At 32.0% G+C, this 16,226-nt stretch overlaps 1 protein-coding gene across 21 annotated transcripts in view; it reads left to right on the top strand.

Moving 5' to 3' along the window:
• Nucleotides 1-16,226, top strand: part of CNOT2 (CCR4-NOT transcription complex subunit 2) — a 131,923-nt gene that overhangs the window by 113,611 nt on the left and 2,086 nt on the right. For 12 of the 21 annotated variants that reach the window (XM_086399980.1, XM_086399975.1, XM_086399979.1 and 9 more), the window contains 9 exons: nt 8-87; nt 2,806-2,931; nt 4,713-4,837; nt 5,804-5,924; nt 6,021-6,177; nt 7,319-7,380; nt 7,470-7,519; nt 9,314-9,414; nt 11,133-11,277. In XM_086399980.1, the coding sequence (XP_086256106.1) occupies nt 8-87; nt 2,806-2,931; nt 4,713-4,837; nt 5,804-5,924; nt 6,021-6,177; nt 7,319-7,380; nt 7,470-7,519; nt 9,314-9,414; nt 11,133-11,277 (967 nt within the window). The remainder of the gene's footprint in view (nt 1-7; nt 88-2,805; nt 2,932-4,712; nt 4,838-5,803; nt 5,925-6,020; nt 6,178-7,318; nt 7,381-7,469; nt 7,520-9,313; nt 9,415-11,132; nt 11,278-16,226) is intronic. The other 9 variants (XM_086399991.1, XM_086399987.1, XM_086399990.1 and 6 more) reach the window with 1 other exon arrangement.

The raw sequence follows: 16,226 nt of genomic DNA, 5'->3' as shown, positions 1-16,226 counted from the left end.
TACCCAGTATGTCTGGATTTGGAATGAACAGGAATCAGGCATTTGGAATGAATAACTCCTTATCAAGTAACATTTTTAATGGAACAGGTAAGCTTATTCTGGAGCTAGTACCCTATAAAAATATGATAGATCTTGAAATATAAAGCAGTTCAACATACTAGTCTTAAAATAATTAAAGGAATTTTTGTGTTTAAATGATAGAACTTAATTTAGGGGAGAATTTGACAGGAAATAGGATTTAATTCAGTCAGTAGTTAAAAGATAGTTAAATATATTTTTTCACTTGGCATGGTATAGCAGTGTTAAAACCTCAGATTTGTTTCCTTAACACCTGGAGAAAGCATGAATGTTAACTTAGTCTATATTTGTGCCTCAGAATCTTTGCTTCAAGAGCTTTTCTTATCCTCATTCCTTTTACTGTAGTCTAAACTAGGTTGAGCGTTGTGGCATTCTGGCTATAGAGACCCAGGTTGAAGAAACCTTTAAAACTATATGGAGCACTTACAGTTTTTTCTAATAGTTTTAATAATACTAATTTTTACATTTAACTCATAAATTTTTAATCCGGTTTTATGTGTAAAATTCAAAATTTAAGTACATAGAAAGCCAATTCTGATTTTGACAGTAACAAATTTTTGCAGTCTATTGGTTTCTTTTATCAGCTGGCTTCAGACAGAAGAGAACAGGAGGCTTTGTTACTATTCTGCTTCAGGTTTTATCTTCTTCCACACTTGCCTCCAGACCCTTTCCTGAGAAAGCAAATGAAGGATGTTGTCATAGGAGCAAAAATGAGTATGATTGTTGAGAGAGGAATACAGTAAAGGAAGTGGAAGGTGAAAGAATGATCAGTGAAACGGGGTGTGTGTGGAAGCATGAGAAGATTAGCACTGAAATGATAGTTCTGGCTATCGGCTTTTAATTTTTCAACATTATTGTATGTTTAGTAGCAACCTGGATTGACCAAGTGACACTTCAGAATTTCAGTTTTTTGCATTTAAAGTTTTGTGTTTTGATATGAAGTACCATATTCCATTGTTTCTCAGAAGCACTTTTTTTCATGTTTAAAGTGAAAGTGAAGTCGCTCAGTCGTTTCTGACTCTTTGCGACCCCATGGACTGTAGCCTACGAGGCTCCTCCATCCATGGGATTCTCCAGGCAAGAATACTGGAGTGGGTTATTTAAGTATCTCTGAAATTAGGATGCATATCATAATTTAATTAGCTAGGTTTTTTCCCTCATAAATGAACCGTAAAGTGACAGTGTGTCTCACAGTGCCATCTTATATTCTGAAATATGGTTTATACACTTACGTAAATTTTACGTTTATTTTTTTAAGTCATTTTTAACTAAGTATATTTTACACTAGGAAAGTTGTTTCCAAGTCTTACCCTAAAAATAAAAATTTGTGAGTTAATAGTTTTTAGTTATTTTTAAATAATATATGCCAAATTTAAACTCCATCTTAAAAGTTAATGCTTACTGTAAGTTTATAGTTAGAATTCATAATCAAGTAATTCAAGAGAGATTACTTTTTAAAGTACTAGATAAGCTATTGATATGTATTGTTGCCTTTTTATATAATGCATGTTTAGAATTCAGAATTCATAAGCTGCAGTTTCTTTAAAAGCAGTGGGTTTGAATTATTTTATCTTTTACCCTTCATAATTTTAAATTGTCACCTGACTTGGAACTGTTTTCTATGAACTGTTTTCTATGTAACTGTTTTCTATGAACAGAGTAATCTTAGTTGTTTCTTTCTGAGATCCTTCTAGTTATGAAAATTAGAGAAAAATTAAAATAAACTTAAAGAGGGGGCAAATAAATTGAAAATGGTTATAATACACTAGATGAGACAAATCAAAGAAAAACTATAGTGCATACTAACAGTAAGATAGAAAATAAATTCTTCAAAAATTAAGAATATAATATTGTTAGAATATTAGAATAATTAACACATTGAGAAGAGATCAAAGTAATGATTAAAATAGGCAAAATAGAAATGTTGGATTAAATTTTAGTTTTTAAAGGAAAGAAACTGATATTTTAAAATTCAGAATGAACAGATATTTTATTTATTCAATTTATTGAGCGCCTACTGTGTAATAGGTAATATAAACTTCTGGGCTTTGTGTCATATTCTCATACAATTCACTCACCAGACATGGGAGCTCTCCATGTATCCTATGTTCTGCACCCTACTTACACTCTCAACTGCAAAACACACACACTCACATACTCACATGTATACACATTTGTATATGGAATAGGCCAAAGAGACCAAAAATATCCTTAGGGATTCTGTTCCCATTGCTTGTGCCTCAAATATGATTCAGACCATTTGCAGGAGGCACTGTCATTACAAATGTCATAACATTTCACCAGTGTTAGAAATGAAGCTCCAAGCATTCCAGATACAACCTCTGTTTTTGAATATAGTGAAAAGAGCAATTTTATCACAACAGTCTCCCCTCTTACTAATCAAGTTATAGGTTGAGTACTTATATAACTTGAGTACCATCTTTCACAGGGGAAATAATGTACCACCTTACTCCTTATTATCTATCTTAAGTCTCTAGGATTTGGGATTGTTATTATGTAGTAGATACATACTGCTTTGCTGAGTTGTTCATAAATTCTTTCACGTGAAGTCAATCCACAAATATTTATTGTACATTTACATATACCAGGTACAGTGCTGTACATTGTTTAGGAAGAAGACACTGTCATTTCAAATTTTATTATAGTTAGTAATAATCTCTTTAAAATGTTTGTAGAGCAGTAACTAGTTTGTTTCTTCTTATTTAGATGGAAGTGAAAATGTGACAGGATTGGACCTTTCAGATTTTCCAGCATTAGCAGACCGAAACAGAAGGGAAGGAAGTGGTAACCCAACTCCATTAATAAACCCCTTGGCTGGAAGAGCTCCTTATGGTAATTAATTAAGCTTTTTATGGATGGCTAGTGAAAATTTTCTGTTACACACACACACACACATATGTGTATATTTGCATGCATGTGTGTGTACACACACGGATTTATGTGTTTTCTAATCAGAGCAATGTAGTTTTGTCAGAGTCGATAAATGCAAAGTGCTTTTTCTTCCCAGAATACCATGATAGCAGAATTAAATGGGAAAACTTAATTTGTATAGAAACCCCAAAAGGAAGTCTTCATTGGTATTCGGAAGTTATTTTCTTCTGGCATTTCTGCCTTAGTACACCTTAATAATCTATGGTTTGCCTTTGTTCAGTTCATCACACTTTTTTTTTTTAAGAATACATTCTCACATTCCTAGTAATTAATAATGACTAACCATACACTGATGATTTTTTCTAAGCCAGTTTCTCAACCTCCACACTACTGACATATGAATAGTTTCTTGTAAATGAGAGGCTGTCCTGTGCAATACAGAATGTTTATCAGCATTCCTGCCCTAGCCTACTCAATGCCCAGTAGCACCCCAACCCCTACTCCCACCCTTTGTGCACGCCCCCCTCCCTGCCCCCCTCCTCCCCAGCCATTGTGACAACCACAGATGTTGACACATGTCTCATGCAAACAAAAAATCGCCTCCTGTTGAGAACTGCTTATGGGTCATGTATATATAGTTTGTGTAGACTCTTGGTCACCACTAATACCCTTTTTCACTATCTTTAATAAAAGAGATTTGGCTAGACATGGAAATTATGTAACAGCAATGTAACCATATTTTTTTGTATCCTTTGCACATAATTGTTTCCTTTTGGTAGAATGTGATAAAGACTAATAGCAAAAACAATGAACTTAAAGGGATCATTTCATCAGTTCTAAGATACTTGCTTTTCCCATTTTCAACCAACATGGTTTTATGTTACTTTCGGAATATGAATACAAATAATAATATGTGAAGAAGGGAAAACTTTATTATTCACTTTCAGATGTTTCCTAATTAGCCTTCCTCCCCACCAAAAAAGCAAAAATGATCTGCCCTGGAAGTTGAGTACCTAGCTACTTGATTCTCAGTTCAGACTCTAATGTTTTTAACCTTTCCTCATAGGTCCATTTTTTCATCCCTTTAATCATTCCCGTTGCTCTCCTTGGACCATCTCTAGTTTCTCCATATCGTTCTTGAATTGTGGAGCCCCAAACTGGATATTGTTCTCCAATAAGGGCCTGACTAATGCCAAGTATAGTGGGAGGATTACTTCCCAGTTCTTGCATGTTTTACATCTATTACATGGAGTCCAAGAAAATCTGAAATAATATGGAGTTGTTTTATAATTGATTGCAATTTGCTCACTCTGTAAGTCACTTTCAAGTAGAATACTGACATTTTCTTTAAAATTTATTCTGTTCATTTGCTATTTGACAATTAACTGGTATTTATAGTAACTAGTCAAATATTTAAAGCAAGCTTTTAAACAAAAAGTTTTAGTAATTGTTACCAATATCAGATTATGTTTTTTCAGCATCTATGTGTGACATTAGATTAGAATTATGGGATTAGCACTTATTTCCCTTGTATTATTTTGTATATTTTAGTTATTAATCAATTATATAAAATTTAGTTATTCATTGTTATCCAGAATACTAATTTTTTGAAGTGTGTTTTCATAGCATAATAAAAAAAATTCCTTTTGGTATATTATCATGAGGGAAGTTAACTTTTTATAATTTGTAGCAAAATTTCATAAATATCAATTGCAATTCTCTGGATTATTTTCATTATATAGTTGGAATGGTAACAAAACCAGCAAATGAGCAATCCCAGGACTTCTCAATACACAATGAAGATTTTCCAGCATTACCTGGTTCCAGTTATAAAGATCCAACATCAAGTAACGATGACAGTAAATCTGTAAGTAACTGAGAATTATCTATGTGAGTTACATAGTTTTTTCCCTTCAGATTTCTCTTATATTAATAGTTTTATAGTCTGTATTAAGGACACATTAAATACTATTAGAAAATTATTTATTTTGAATATCTGTAGTAATATAACTTCTGAAAACTGTGGAAAACCTTTGTAACTTAGAAGATAGCCTATTTTTCTCCTATTTCATATAGGTTTGCAAATTTCTGTTGAACTTCTCAGAGTTAATGTAGACTTTTATTATAGTCCCTGTCAGCTGGATCCCATGAAGTTTGATATTATAGCCTTCTAAGGAGCTGTGTTTTTCTTGAGTAAGTTTTCTCCTTGAAGAATCTTTATACACATTTTTATTCCTGTGTTGATTCAACCAACTCAGCTTCCTGTTTCTGACTTAACGATTGTGTTTATTTCTTCCACATTTCAATGAAAATAGTGCTTTTGTGTGTGTGTGTGTGATGGAAGGTGTATATTGTTAAAATAATTGATAAAGAAGATTATTGGGTAAGAATTAAAATAGATATGAATTTTAAAGATTCATATATTCTGATTTACCTTGGAGGTTTTTTTGGTGCTATTTTAGGTAATATACTATGTTTAGTTTGTCTTCTAAATAAAGGTATTGAGAAATATAACTTCAAGTGTATCCTGTAGCAAATAGTTGTAAGATAGAGAGATGGATTTTTTGGTCTGTGACTGAAGATCCGAGATAAATAATATTTTCCATATATTTCTTGTCCTTTAAATGCTCAAAGGTGTATAATACAGGGTTTATTTGTATACCATGGAACAATTGTGGAGACAAAAAATTTCATGTAGAACTTGAAGAATAGACAATAATTTACGGCCAACTTAAATATAATAAAAATGAGTAAAAAAGTATTACTATATGAACTTGAAATTTTTACACTTAACAGATTTTAACGTCACATTTAATTTTTTTTATCCTGTTAGAATTTGAATACATCTGGCAAGACAACTTCAAGTACAGATGGACCCAAATTCCCTGGAGATAAAAGTTCAACGACACAAAATAATAACCAGCAGAAAAAAGGGATCCAGGTGTTACCTGATGGTGAGACTCTATAGAATATATCAAAGATACTATAGAATTTATTTATTTATTTCCTTTTTCCTAAAAGATAGAAACGACTATGTTTTTCTTATCCAGGTCGGGTTACTAACATTCCCCAAGGGATGGTGACGGACCAATTTGGAATGATTGGCCTGTTAACATTTATCAGGGCAGCAGAGACAGACCCAGGAATGGTACATCTTGCATTAGGAAGTGACTTAACAACATTAGGCCTCAACTTGAACTCTCCCGAGTAAGTTTTTTTCTTTTCTTCTATATTTGTGTATAATACCTCCCTACAGTTTTTAATGTATGTGTTCGAATTGTATCATCTTCTACCACTCATAGTTGCTGATATCTGCTGACTCTGGGTCATCCCCTCTTATGTTAGTTGCTGTATCACTCTCACTTTATAGTAATATTCCTCTTATAATTTGGCAGTTTCTATATACACATATATAGTAGAAGGCAATGGCACCCCACTGGAGTACTCTTGCCTGGAAAATCCCATGGACAGAGGAGCCTGGTAGGCTGCAGTCCATGGGGTCGCTGAGAGTCGGGCAGGACAGAGCGACTTCCCTTTCACTTTTCACTTTCATGCATTACAGAAGGAAATGGCAACCCACTCCAGTGTTCTTGCCTGGAGAATCCCAGGGACGGGGGAGCCTGGTGGGCTGCCGTCTATGGGGTCGCACAGAGTCGGACATGACTGAAGCGACTTAGCAGCAGCAGCAGCAGCAGTCTTTCCTAAACCCTGAAATCGCAGCTTTTTGAATTTCTCTCCTCCAGAAATTTTACTCTTCACGATACCTCAGCTGCTCACCTCTAGTCATCCCTTTGACTTTGTCGTTTTTGGTAACCTCAGTTTGTCTGTAAGATTGTCTGTGCTGCCATGCTGCTTCATGTTTTTCATTTCTCAGTTGTTTTTGTCTGTCTCCCTCCCAAACCACCATCCTCAATCAGAAAGTAAGTTTCATGTTGTTGATGATCTTTGTTAGGCTTGCTAATGTATAAGCACCTAGTGCCAGGTATATAATAATAGATACTTTGTAAATGTTTGCTGAATTTGAACTTTTGTTTGTAATAATTACTTTTTTTCTGGCTATAAAAATGGGAAAGTAATTTTACTTGAATACATAGTATTAATGAATTTAAAGCATTCTGAGTTGAAGTAGTTTTTATATATACAAATGTGCACATATGGAAGTATATTTTTTAACCTTGTTTCAGTTTCCTGCTGTGTAAGTCATAGTAAAACCAAGAAAAGAAATTGAAAGTTTGAGGATGTGCATCTTAATGTATTAAGTCATTGTTTTTCCTGATTTCCTAAAATAAAATTAGAAATCTCTTTTTCTGCTTTGGACTTCAGAATGGTTTTTTTTCCCCTTATTCAGAAATCTCTACCCCAAATTTGCATCACCCTGGGCATCTTCACCTTGTCGACCTCAAGACATAGGTAGGATAATCTATTTTTGTTTAGACCTTTAAAAAATGTGTTTATAACTGAGAATCAGTTAATAAGGCTTTTTTCATTTTATTATCCAGACTTCCATGTTCCATCTGAGTACTTAACGAACATTCACATTAGGGATAAGGTGAGTGTAGTTTATTATTCTACTCAGTCAGCATGAATTTATCTGTTTTTAGGTACTGTTTTTCAATTCTGACAGCATAGTTTTTTGAAATAATTAGCAGTGGTCTCAGGGGTATGTTTTTGTATGTCCATTTTGTTATATGTAACAATTTAATTTCTGTTTTTGTTTATAATCTTGTGTTTTGATGAGGTCTGGGTTATATTTTTTAAATATTTTAAAAAGAATGTTAGGACCAGTAAAATCTTTTTTATCGTTGTTAATAACAGGGTGTAACCATAACCACAGTTGATGGGAACAAAGTAACATGGAAAATTTGAAAATTTCCTCCTGATATTTTCATTTTATGTATCTATCAATAAGAAAGATTTTTCTTTATGAATACTACAATGTTTTTAATGAAAAAAATACATTACATTTTAAAGCTATTATCTTTGACTTTTTTGGCTTATTTTCTATTTTTAATTACCTAAATTTCTAGTAATAGGTAACTATTAAGAGTTTACAGCTTTAATCTTTTTATTATTATTCTAAGAAAGAAAACACTTCTGCTTTAGGGGACTAGATTTTGGTCATGTGAAAGGATACGTATAATTTGTTAAAAATTATATATTTGTGTTACGTGTATAAATATGTATAATATAAATATATATAAATAGTGTCCTGCATCTGTACCACGCAGTTTGTGTAGTCAAATGGATATTGACGTTGCAGATAGGCAAGTAAAGAGAAACATGTATTTGTCAGTATGTCTTGAGTAGATGGAAGACAAGAAGTATGAGGTAGAGCTAGTTTTTTCTGTTTATGGATTATGTGATTTGCTGCCACTTCCACGATAGCACTCATTTATTGCTCCAATTACCTGAGCGTTCCAGAACCTTTTCTTGTAATAATTTAAGAAATAATGCCTTAGGATAATTTGTCACATTGAAGACTGTTGCTTGAATGGGGATAATATGAGAGGAGAGAAAAATGACATTCCAAGAATGTGTAACAATAACTAAACAAACATTTAAATACAAGTGTAAATAAAGAGATAAAAAAATATTTATTTTTAATGTCAGAATTTGAGACTATTGAACTTGTGTTTGATAGTTTGTTAGGCGGTTGTTTCTCCTCTGTGGAGTGACATATAGAGTAGCCATCTTTTAGTCATCCATTTAAACAAAATAAAGAATGTATCCCTTTATGATTTTTATACTTATCTGTGTTTTGCTAAAAGTACATAACCATTTTGTGAATCACTTTCAGTTGTAAATTCAGTTAATATTTAAGGCTTGTATGTATCAAGCACTCTACAAAGTGCATTCACATTATCACTTAATTTCAGTTACATTTTTAGTAATTCTTGTTGGTATTGTTGACTACGTTTTATAATTGAAAGGTCAGACACATTACAGAACTTGGATATGGTCATATTAGTAAGTAATGAAACTAGGACTTGAATGTAAGTCCTTTTTTGCTGAACACAGTGTTCCACTATTATTGCCACGTTGATTATTAATAGACCCTCAAGTAAGACAGCATTAGAGCTTGCTCAGAAGTTTTATTTAGCTTTTTCCTCCTGTTAATACATAAAATAGATATATCAGAAATAATTGTTCAGTGACTTCAGTCATTCAAATGATGAAACTCCCCTTTAAAATTATATAACTTACCTCTGTAATCATGTAATGGCAGTTATCTGCTGCAGAGAGGAGTTTCTGTTTTATCTTTACATTTTTACTTTAGTGGAATCAGCTATATGTTAGGATTTTCAAACTCATTTTACATTTCAGAATAATGTATCTTTTCCAGCTGGCTGCAATAAAACTTGGCCGATACGGAGAAGACCTTCTTTTCTATCTCTATTACATGAACGGAGGAGACGTATTACAACTTTTAGCTGCAGTAGAGCTGTATGTTCAAAGTATTTTTAAAAACTTTTGTTATTATGGTAGATCTTGTTCTAAAAGATTTTCTTTTTAATGACAATGGCTGTAGTTTTTGTCTTTTGTCTTTGTTTTTAGAATGGAAATATTCATCAAGAAATTAAAGTTGTTTTGCTTTTAGCTGTATACATAAAAAGCATTTTCAAACTTAAATAACCCTAAATTTGTAAGAGGTCAGGATCAGCTTGATTTGTGCATTTGGTAAATCTGATTTTTATAAATAAATGAAGTATAAGATACGGTCCACAACTGTGGGTCATCTTTCTCCTTGTGGAACCACTTAATGCTAATGACAGTGAATTTCATCATTTATTATATATATTCAGCATTACAAGGGCAAGGCACTATGCATATTTCTTGTATATTTTGAAGTATTGATAAAATGAACTCCATAGTTATTATCAGAAGCCGGTTGGCCAACTTAAATAAACTAGTATTAAGAAATGGGTCCATTAAATATATTGTTTTTCTGAGCATTTCTGTTTTTACCTGATGCTCTAAGAATAAAAATTCTGTGTCATTTTTTTATATGTCCAGTTGGTAGCATTTTGTTAGCAATAGACATTCTATTAATCGTGTTTACTATAAAGTGAATTGTTAGCAAAAACTTACGACGTAATGATTGGGAGACCTTTTTATAGAGTTAAGTATTTTATATTATTAACATATTATTTAACATTATTAACATTCCTATAAATGGCATTGGATCAGATACTTTTAAAATGTAAAATTCACTGTGTTGGTAATAAATTGTTTTTAATTTCTCAGTTGAGAATTTGTTTTTTTCCATGTTTTCCCTCATTTTTTGTAAGACAGCATTTGTTACTTGTTCCTTTTGATTTACTCCATACATAAATAAATTCATCAGTCATTCATTCATCCATCACTGGCAGTTCTGTCTCATATCTTATTTATGTCTAAAAATATATAAACATATATAAAATATATGTCTAAAGTAACTCCTCATTGTATTGATAGGAGGGAATTTGTTTGCATGGAGGTTTGTTCTACCAGAGACATTTTTTGTGGTACATTTACCTCCTTTGGATGTTACTTCCCTGGTTTACAGGTGGTGTAAACTGTCATTAATTCTTATGTGAATATTAATGGATATCCTTTGGGCTATTGAGAATTTAGGATCAATGAGATCTGAATAAAAAATAAAAGTAATACACTCATTAAGAATTTTCTAAATATTTTAAAATTTGAAATTAGTTACAAATTTTATGTGAATTTAGTTAATTCAAATAGGCTTTGCATTTAGTTTCTTACAAAATAACACAAATAGTTGAGATTTTTGTTTGTTTTAATAGATATCTCAATTTCTGTTGAATATTAAGAATGAAAAAGGAGTGAAGTTTCTGGAACACTGGATCTTTATTTGGTCTGCCAAATTTTTTATCACATTGCTCGTAGAGCTTTTAAGATCTCATTTTGTTTGCATAAAAATAAAGATGTGTGTATTAATTAAAGAGTGTGGTTTTGGGAGAAATTTAAAAAGTCTTTTCCTATATTTATTTTACTAGGTTTGTATTTAATAACAATAAAAATCAGGGTAAAGAAGCATCAATATTCATATAGTTATTGTGTTGATTATTTTCTGAAAAGTGTTTTACAAGATGTAGAAAATGTTTGATATGAGCCACAGGAAAAAATTAATTGTCTTTTTCTCTTAAAAATTGAAGTTTTAACCGTGACTGGAGATACCACAAAGAAGAACGAGTATGGATTACCAGGGCACCAGGCATGGAGCCAACAATGAAAACCAATACATATGAGAGGGGAACATATTACTTCTTTGACTGTCTTAACTGGAGGAAAGTAGCTAAGGTATATTTTTTTCCGTGTGCAAATGTGTAAATGTTTAAATCTAGATTTTAATAAGAAGTGTCTTCTTTTATCTGTTTATATGTACCAGTACATCCATTCTAATAATGTGCCAGATATTTGCTGAGTCCTTTGTCTCCACCTCCTTGGCTTGTTTTAAATTCTGGGAGAGTATCTGGAAGTAGTTCATTTTACCTGTAGTTTAGGAAAATGATTGAACTTGGTAAGAAATTTTGTAATTTTTCACAAGCCTTGGTGACATTTGAAATATTTTTGTGTCTGCTCAGTTGTAAAATAAAGATACCCTCTTTCAATCCCGGTCATGTATTCTTATATTATTATTACTTTAAAGTAAGCAAATATGAGATTTTTTCTTAAAACCAGTATATAAATAGACATAGACTTTTTAAACACTTGCACTCATTGTAGGAAATTTGGTTGAGTTTTTATTTGCAAGTAAATATAAAGAAAGAAAATTGTAAGCATTAATCATGATTGTTCCTTTGACTAGTATGTGAAATAACTGGGGGGAAGAGGCCAATGGAAAATTGTTTTGGTTTGCAACTTTTCCTCACAAAAACACCTTTCTAACTGTCCCACATGTAGTTTTCATCAGTGCTGTGGCATATTACACATTTGTGTTTAGTTCCTTTTGTAGGTACTTACTCTGCCTAGTAGAAAATATAGTTCACAGTGTCTGATTTCATAACTTCAGGATTTCTCTGAATGTTCTTTCCACTGACAGATCTTAAGAATTAAAAACTAAAGAGTTAGTTTTGTTGGTTTTATTAAATTTAAACAGAAAAAACTACTTCTTTTCATTGAATAATTTTTTAGTGTTTTTTTTTAATCAGCTTTACTAAACTGAAGAGTAAAATATTTTTAAAAGATAAGATGCTTACCAGATAATTATTACAAAATTTTACATCCCTAAAAGACTTCATATAAAACATGAAAAAAAAAAACTGAAAAGGTGAGCTAAAAAAAAAAAAAGATGAGGGGGCAGAAAGAGGCGGCGGCGAGAAAAAAAAAAAAAAAGATGACGACACATACAAAAGGTTAAACCTTTTCTCATTATTATATTTTGGGGTATTTCTCTAATGGTAAGTGTCATTGTTTCTCAGTCCAAGTCTAGATACCACTCTACACTGTACTTGAGTTATTTTAACAATTCTAATATGCACCTCTTGACTTTAAAAGGTAGATTCATGACCTAACCTTTAGTTAAATACAAATAATTACTTACAAATAGTATACAGGACATTGTGTATATTACCTGTTCTTTAATAAATATAATGAAGTAAAACCATAACTGTCGTATCAGGATTTGAATTTAACTCCTGTTTCCGCTGTTTATACTTTGACCTTGTACTAGTTTCCTTTCCATACCTGCTTCCTCTCCCTGGTGGCTCAGACGGTAAAGCGTCTGCCTGCAGTGTGGGAGACCTGGGTTCGATGCCTGGGTCAGGAAGATCCCCTGGAGAAGGAAATGGCAACCCACTTCAGTACTCTTGCCTGAAAAACCCCATGGACGGAGGAGCCTGGTAGGCTACAGTCCATGGGGGTCACAAAGAGTCAGACATAACTGAGCAACTTCTCTCTCTCTCTCTCTCTTCCTTATCTTTTAAATCAGAATGATTTTTGCCTCTGATTATCATGTAGATTAATTGAGATTACACAGGCACACATAGACACTGAGTGCACTGCTTGGCATACGTTAGGTATTTGATATGGGAGAGTAGTTGTGGTAGTTTGTTGTTGTTTTTATCAGTGTTATTATTATAGATTACTATAATTCCAAGATGGAGAAATTCTGATTATTGTTAGGTCAGCGGTTCTAGCTTGCTTCAGAATTATCTGGAGGCCTTGTTTTATCATCTGGCAGGTTGCTGGGCCAACCTGCTTTGTTTCTGGTTCAAGTAGGTCTGTGGGTGGGACATGAGAAGTTGCTTTGCTAACAAATTCCCAAGTGATGCCAGTGATTGTGCTGGTCCTTGACACCATAGTTAGAGAACCTCATTCTATAGGAGGAGTATCTTTGGAAGGGAAAAATTCTAATAGTAAATAACTGAAGTTTGTTCTACTCATTTGAAGCTTTTTGCTCAAGATCATAAATTATTCCAAATACATGCAAAAAGAAATAGATATTTGCATCAGTAGATGTGTAATTTTAGTTGAATTTTAGTTTGAAATCTGTGAGGAAATCAACTTACATGAAAAAAAAAACCAGTTTTCCAGAAAGAGAAATATTCAGAAACAACTTGAACATTAATAAATTCCCTAATTTCCCATGAAAGCAATTTCTCAGGTAAATGTCATGTTAAAGAAAATTATATATGTTTGTGTGTGTATGTAAAGTAATAATTTTACCCAGTTTTGTCTGATCTCTCCTGTCTAAGTTGAGCATTTGCCTAACTTTTACCTTTAAAATGTTTAGCTGTGAAGTGAAAAATAAAATTTGAGAAATATCATTATTAAACTATTTTTGAGAAATCTTTATTAAAGTAATTTGTTGGCCACTTGCACTGATATTCTTCAACAAAATTATCTTCATAGTAATGAAAATAAGCAGAAATACTGGTTTCTATCAAGTATTAATATGCAGCTCTCTTCTTTTGATTCTATTTTAAAAATTCATGGACTTAAAACTTTTATGTTATATTCACAGAATAAACTTTTCACAAAGGCTTCTGGGGTTTGTTTTTTTAAAGGATGTTTTCACTGTTTTTCTAGAAATTGGATTAGGAATTAAGAATCCCATAGTATATTTATTAACAGACTTCAGCAAACTGTCTTCCATTGATGTGCCATGTCCCAAGTCAAAGTCCCCATCTGTAAAGTGATTGTGGTTTATTATTCACAGGTAAAGAACATGAATTTAATAGCATCAACTGATAAGAAGCCTTCTGTATGAAATAGTATTATAAGTTAATAGCTTGATGTTATCATGGTATTATTGAAAAATACTGACCTGATCGAGACCGTAATCATGTTTTCAGTCATACTTGTATTTCACTTCTGCAAATTACTTAATACTTTAAGTAAGGGATTAGATTATTTAAATCAGAAGTATGCTTTCTCCCCTAAAATTTTCTGTTGATTTCTAGGATACAGCCCCATTATTTATATAAAGAATTTCCTATATCTCAATAATGTATTTTCATAAAAATTTTGATACTGTAACCAAAAAAACATATGCAAAAAAAATTTTACATCATATTTGCTTATTCTTTTTTAGATAATCTATTTTGTTGTCACACTGTGTGATCTGTCCTATGTAATTAAGTTGGAATTATTAAATATCCTATTAATTTAAAAATTTGTTATATATAGTCTCAGTGAGTAAGATTTTTAAAATAATTTTATCCACAGAATTTTTAGGTGAAAATAGCTTTCTCAAACTATAAAGACTTATTAAAGTGTCAGAATTCTTTCAGGCTGAGTTTACCTTATGGGTCCAACACTGAGTAGGATTTTTAATGTTTAGGATCCTTTATCATATCATAACCTACTATAAATGTGATTTTTAGTGCCTAGAACTCTTTCTAGTCTTTAAACCATCTAACTGTCATCTACAAATCTTTTTTTCCATTAAAGCAATTATATGCATAGACCTTTGAATACCTAATCTTAGAATATTTAAAAATTTTAAGTGTTCTGTTCCTAAAACAAATGAAAATTTATGTTTATTTATTCATTAGCCATTAATTATACCCCTGCTGGGAGTCTGGCAACTCAGTAGTATTCTCAGTATTCTGGGCAGTAGATAGTGATACACAAAACAGACACACTTCTTGCCCCTACAGATTATACAAAAGTGTGTATGTGATGTGTGGTATGTGTGTACATGTAAGATAAATATGTAAAAAAGATATCAGTAAAGTTAGGGAACAAAGAAAAAGTCTTTTAAGTCTTTATGTCTTTTAAGAAAAATAAAAAGACATAGACAAAAAGATTTTTAAAATGAGACCAAATTTGATCTCTTTAATTTCTGAATCTCTGATATATAAAGTCTTTGAGATTTTAATTATCATATTTACTCCCTAGGTTTAGATTGATCTTCTAATATGATGAAGTTACTCTAGTTTAAATTCTGATAATATACAGTGTAATTCACCAGTGTACAATGATGAGGACAGGACAATGGAACATAATTTTAATTTCTATATCTCAGATAGTGGAGTATATGATTTGTCAGCTACAAACACACTTTATACCCAATAACTATACATATTTTGAATCTAAAGTTAGCCGATTTTAATTTCTAAAGAATAATACAACGGGAAGATACTTTCTCCACTAATTTAGATACTTATCTTTAGCCAGGCAATAAATTCTTTTAAAACCTAGACAGGGTATCTAGAGAGGGAGAGGTGCCTACACAAAGCTTTAGGAAGGCTATTTTGAGTATGATGATGATGCTGGTGTTTGCTAAAGTTTTACTGATAAGCAAATAAGCTCTGTGCCTTAGTTAACGCTAAAGTGAACTTCTTAAAAGTCATCACAGTGTGCCTGCCTTACAATCACTGGACTGAATTTTTTCAACATTATTTCTGGATAGAAGTGTAATTAAGTAGTTTTGGATCTCGGGCTAAAAATAGTGTGTTATACTGGAAAAATCATGGGCTTCGGTGTCCTACAGGTCTAGATCCTACTCCTTGATCTGCCAGTTATTGTATGACTTGGGCAGGTTACTTGTGAGCTTCATTTTCCTCCAATGCAAATATGAAGATAATGATGTCTACTTTTCAGTTATGAAGATGAGAACAAAACTAGTTCTGTCTCTAGTTTTGACACATACTAGGCTTCTGATACCTGCTATTTCTATAAATTCTTACTGTAATATCCTAAAATTTTAAATATTTGGTTTTATAACTCATGACCTAGGTTTTCATTGTAATAATGAAATTTTCACTTAATTTAATAATGAAAATATCTATCATGAATTAATT

The sequence above is a fragment of the Bos grunniens genome, chromosome 5 (assembly GCF_055505025.1).
Source record: "Bos grunniens cultivar Pamir isolate PY7600 chromosome 5, Bosgru_T2T1.0, whole genome shotgun sequence".
NCBI lineage: Eukaryota > Metazoa > Chordata > Mammalia > Artiodactyla > Bovidae > Bos > Bos grunniens.
Note: the sequence above shows the minus strand (reverse complement) of the source record. Positions and strands in the feature narration are given on the sequence as shown.